Consider the following 2,815-nt stretch of genomic DNA (forward strand, 5'->3'; position numbering starts at 1 on the left):
TGCATCGTACAGTGAAAAGTGATACAATTACCTATTTTGCAAGTCACGTTCACTCCATGGCATGTTCTCACGGTTGCCATGCATCTTGGTCAACACATTCATGGTGGCATTAGGAGAGACGTCGCACATCTGCAGATCATCAAGGAATTCCATGATAGCAGGGTCTTTGTTCTTGTGTGAATGCATGTGCTTCAACTCCCATGGCTCAGGATTTAGGGTATGATTGTGCTCCAATAGTACTTTCTCATATATCCATTCTTTCCCTTTTTTCTTCATCTTAACCGCTGCCTTACAGTTAACTCTCTTTGACATCTTTGCACGTTTCCGTTCCTCCCCGGGCTTGTAAAATGTCGAAGTACCTTGTCGGGAGCATGCATATAGACGCGACATCGGCTTCCTCTTGAGCTTCGTAATACCAAAACCAGCTTCTCTTGCATATTGTAGATAAAAGTCATACCCTTCCTCCTTGGTGACGAAACCCATATTTCTCTTTGGCACAAAATCTTCGCGGACTTGCTCACCCTGCCATCATGATCGTTTCACAAATACATTAGACACTATTTGTTGTTCATGTCAATGACCATTCATAGATCTATATTTGTAATGAAGAAGCATAACAATTGGCATTTCTCGCATCTACTGATTTGGACAAGCTTTGGTTGTTCGTATTATTCAGTCCCAACAGTTCCAGAAAGCAAATCAGATTACTGTGCTACCAAACATTACAATGGACCACATCCTTCTAATGTTTAAAACTGAATCATATGACTGGAAAACGCTTTGGTCAAAACTGAATCATGATATGCTATCTAGTTCTTTCATATACAGAAGTTAAAAGATAATACTGGGCATATTCCACTGTTCACGTGCGTTCATCAAATAACTGATCATTGCAGACAATTTCATACATACGCATCTTCAACTCTACCTTTCCATCTACGGTCAATGTTACAACAACGTGGGATGGTACAGAAGAATACATAATCACTTGTTTGAGAGAGAACTTACGTGTATGTATCTTGCGCTGGCATCCGGTGTCATCATCTCCCTTGGTTCAACAGTACACGGCGGCATCAATATGGATGAGTGCATCGCCGGATGACACACCAATGAGTTATCATCGGCTATGGGAAATTCTGAACCACTGCCTGCCAAAGTTCCAACACCATGTTCTGGCGTCGAGAAAATTGCTGGAGGAGGCGCACCATCAGCAGCAGCAAACCTTCTCGGACAAGTCTCATTGTCCTCGGATTCTCGCCGGTGGAAATCCGGCGAGTCCATGAGGGAAACCGCCGGGTGCATCTCTCCTCTCGCGTCCCTGAGAAAAGAAACAATGCCAATCCCACGTCTTGGGGCCCGAAGTTTGAAACCGCAATATGGAATCTGGCAGGATGGTAAGTTTATGGGACAGTCTTACGAATGGGGATAAAATCAGTCAACACTCGATGGGGATGCAATTACAGAGAAAAATTACTTCAACATTAAAATTATCCCCAACGAAATTCCCAACCCCACAAACTTCTTGCCGTTACGAACAGGGGATATGCCAGAGTGAGCACCCATACCTCGGCCATGACGGGTGGACACCGTGCTCCCGTCGACGCGCCTCCCTGCCGGGATGGTGGCTCCATCTCGCCCGGATGAGCTCTCCCACCGCCCGCCCCGGCGACTCCTCGGCCCGCCGATCTGAATCCTCACCGGGGCCAGCTCTCCCATGGCAGCGCTCCCTCGCATCGGACAGGCTAGCGGCGACGGGGTCAGGGAGACAGAGGATGGACAGATCCCAGCTGGGAGAGTCGACGGGAAGATTTTTTTTTCATATATACTGATCCGCGATATGTGGCACAGTAATGACGGGGAGTCAAACCATAATCTTACGTTGGCTCTTACGGATGGGATGAAATCACACATCAAGAACGGACTAGTGCCGTAAGTTTACCTCACACAAAAAGAAAAATTGCATCGCACGCATGTGCGTGCGGATGGTTGGGTTCTCTTTGCTTGCCGTAAATTTACTTCTGCTTTGGCTAGTGCCCAGCGACGCTGTTGGTCGGACGTCTAGGATGGCTGGGATGAGGAATAAGAATTCCTCACCCAGGGTGACGAATAGCGCGACCCTATATATATATATATATATATATATATATATAAACACTATTCTGATTAAGGGATCAGGAATATTATTCTGATCACAACCTGAACTTCCTGAGTTACACAATCTGAACTTCTCTCTGTATGAACCCGATCTTCGGGCTATCTTCGCAACTGTGTCTCCCCGCGCGAATTATTCTGGTCAGTCGTGTTCTATGTGATGTAAGTGTAATCTGCAAATGGTTTTTAGCAGCCAAATGCCCATTTTAAATAAAAATCTTGCTTATTGATGGATTTTGCTCTCGGGTCGTGATGAACATGTGTCTCTTGCAATTTTACTGCCAGAGTTGTTCGACCTGAACTCCCCGCAGTGCTAGGTTGAACTCTCGCAAACATTACCCAAATGGGGTTTGTGATATACCGTTGAAAACCTATGGACACGAGTATCATGACCCAAGTTCAATTTTTGGCAAAATGTAAGCGGTTTAAGAGCAGTTTTGAAAACTGTTTTTTCTTCATACAAAAACGTGAATCATATTTTCGATCGCATTTCTAAACCGTTTATCGGAATGAGGCAAATAATATGGCATTGGAAAGCTGCTGCAAAACCACTCTTTCCACATGTTGATTGTTTCCTCTAATTCCTTATGGTTAAAGAGTAATTTGAAAAATCAAACCAAACAGCCGAGTTCATATATTCAATGTCATTTCTAAACGGCTAATC

General features: G+C 44.7%; 1 protein-coding gene across 1 annotated transcript in view; it reads right to left on the minus strand.

Annotated features, from left to right (window-relative positions):
- Positions 1-1,143, minus strand: part of LOC123130630 (protein FAR1-RELATED SEQUENCE 5-like) — a 3,308-nt gene extending 2,165 nt beyond the window's left edge. The window contains exons 1-2 of the mRNA XM_044550493.1: positions 1,009-1,143; positions 32-522 (exon numbers count right to left, since the gene is read on the minus strand). Of these exons, the coding sequence (XP_044406428.1) occupies positions 32-522; positions 1,009-1,092 (575 nt within the window). The 5' untranslated portion in view covers positions 1,093-1,143. The remainder of the gene's footprint in view (positions 1-31; positions 523-1,008) is intronic.
- Between the last annotated feature and the right edge of the window lie 1,672 nt (positions 1,144-2,815).

The sequence above is a fragment of the Triticum aestivum genome, chromosome 1A, assembly GCF_018294505.1.
Source record: "Triticum aestivum cultivar Chinese Spring chromosome 1A, IWGSC CS RefSeq v2.1, whole genome shotgun sequence".
Classification (NCBI taxonomy): Eukaryota; Viridiplantae; Streptophyta; class Magnoliopsida; order Poales; family Poaceae; genus Triticum; species Triticum aestivum.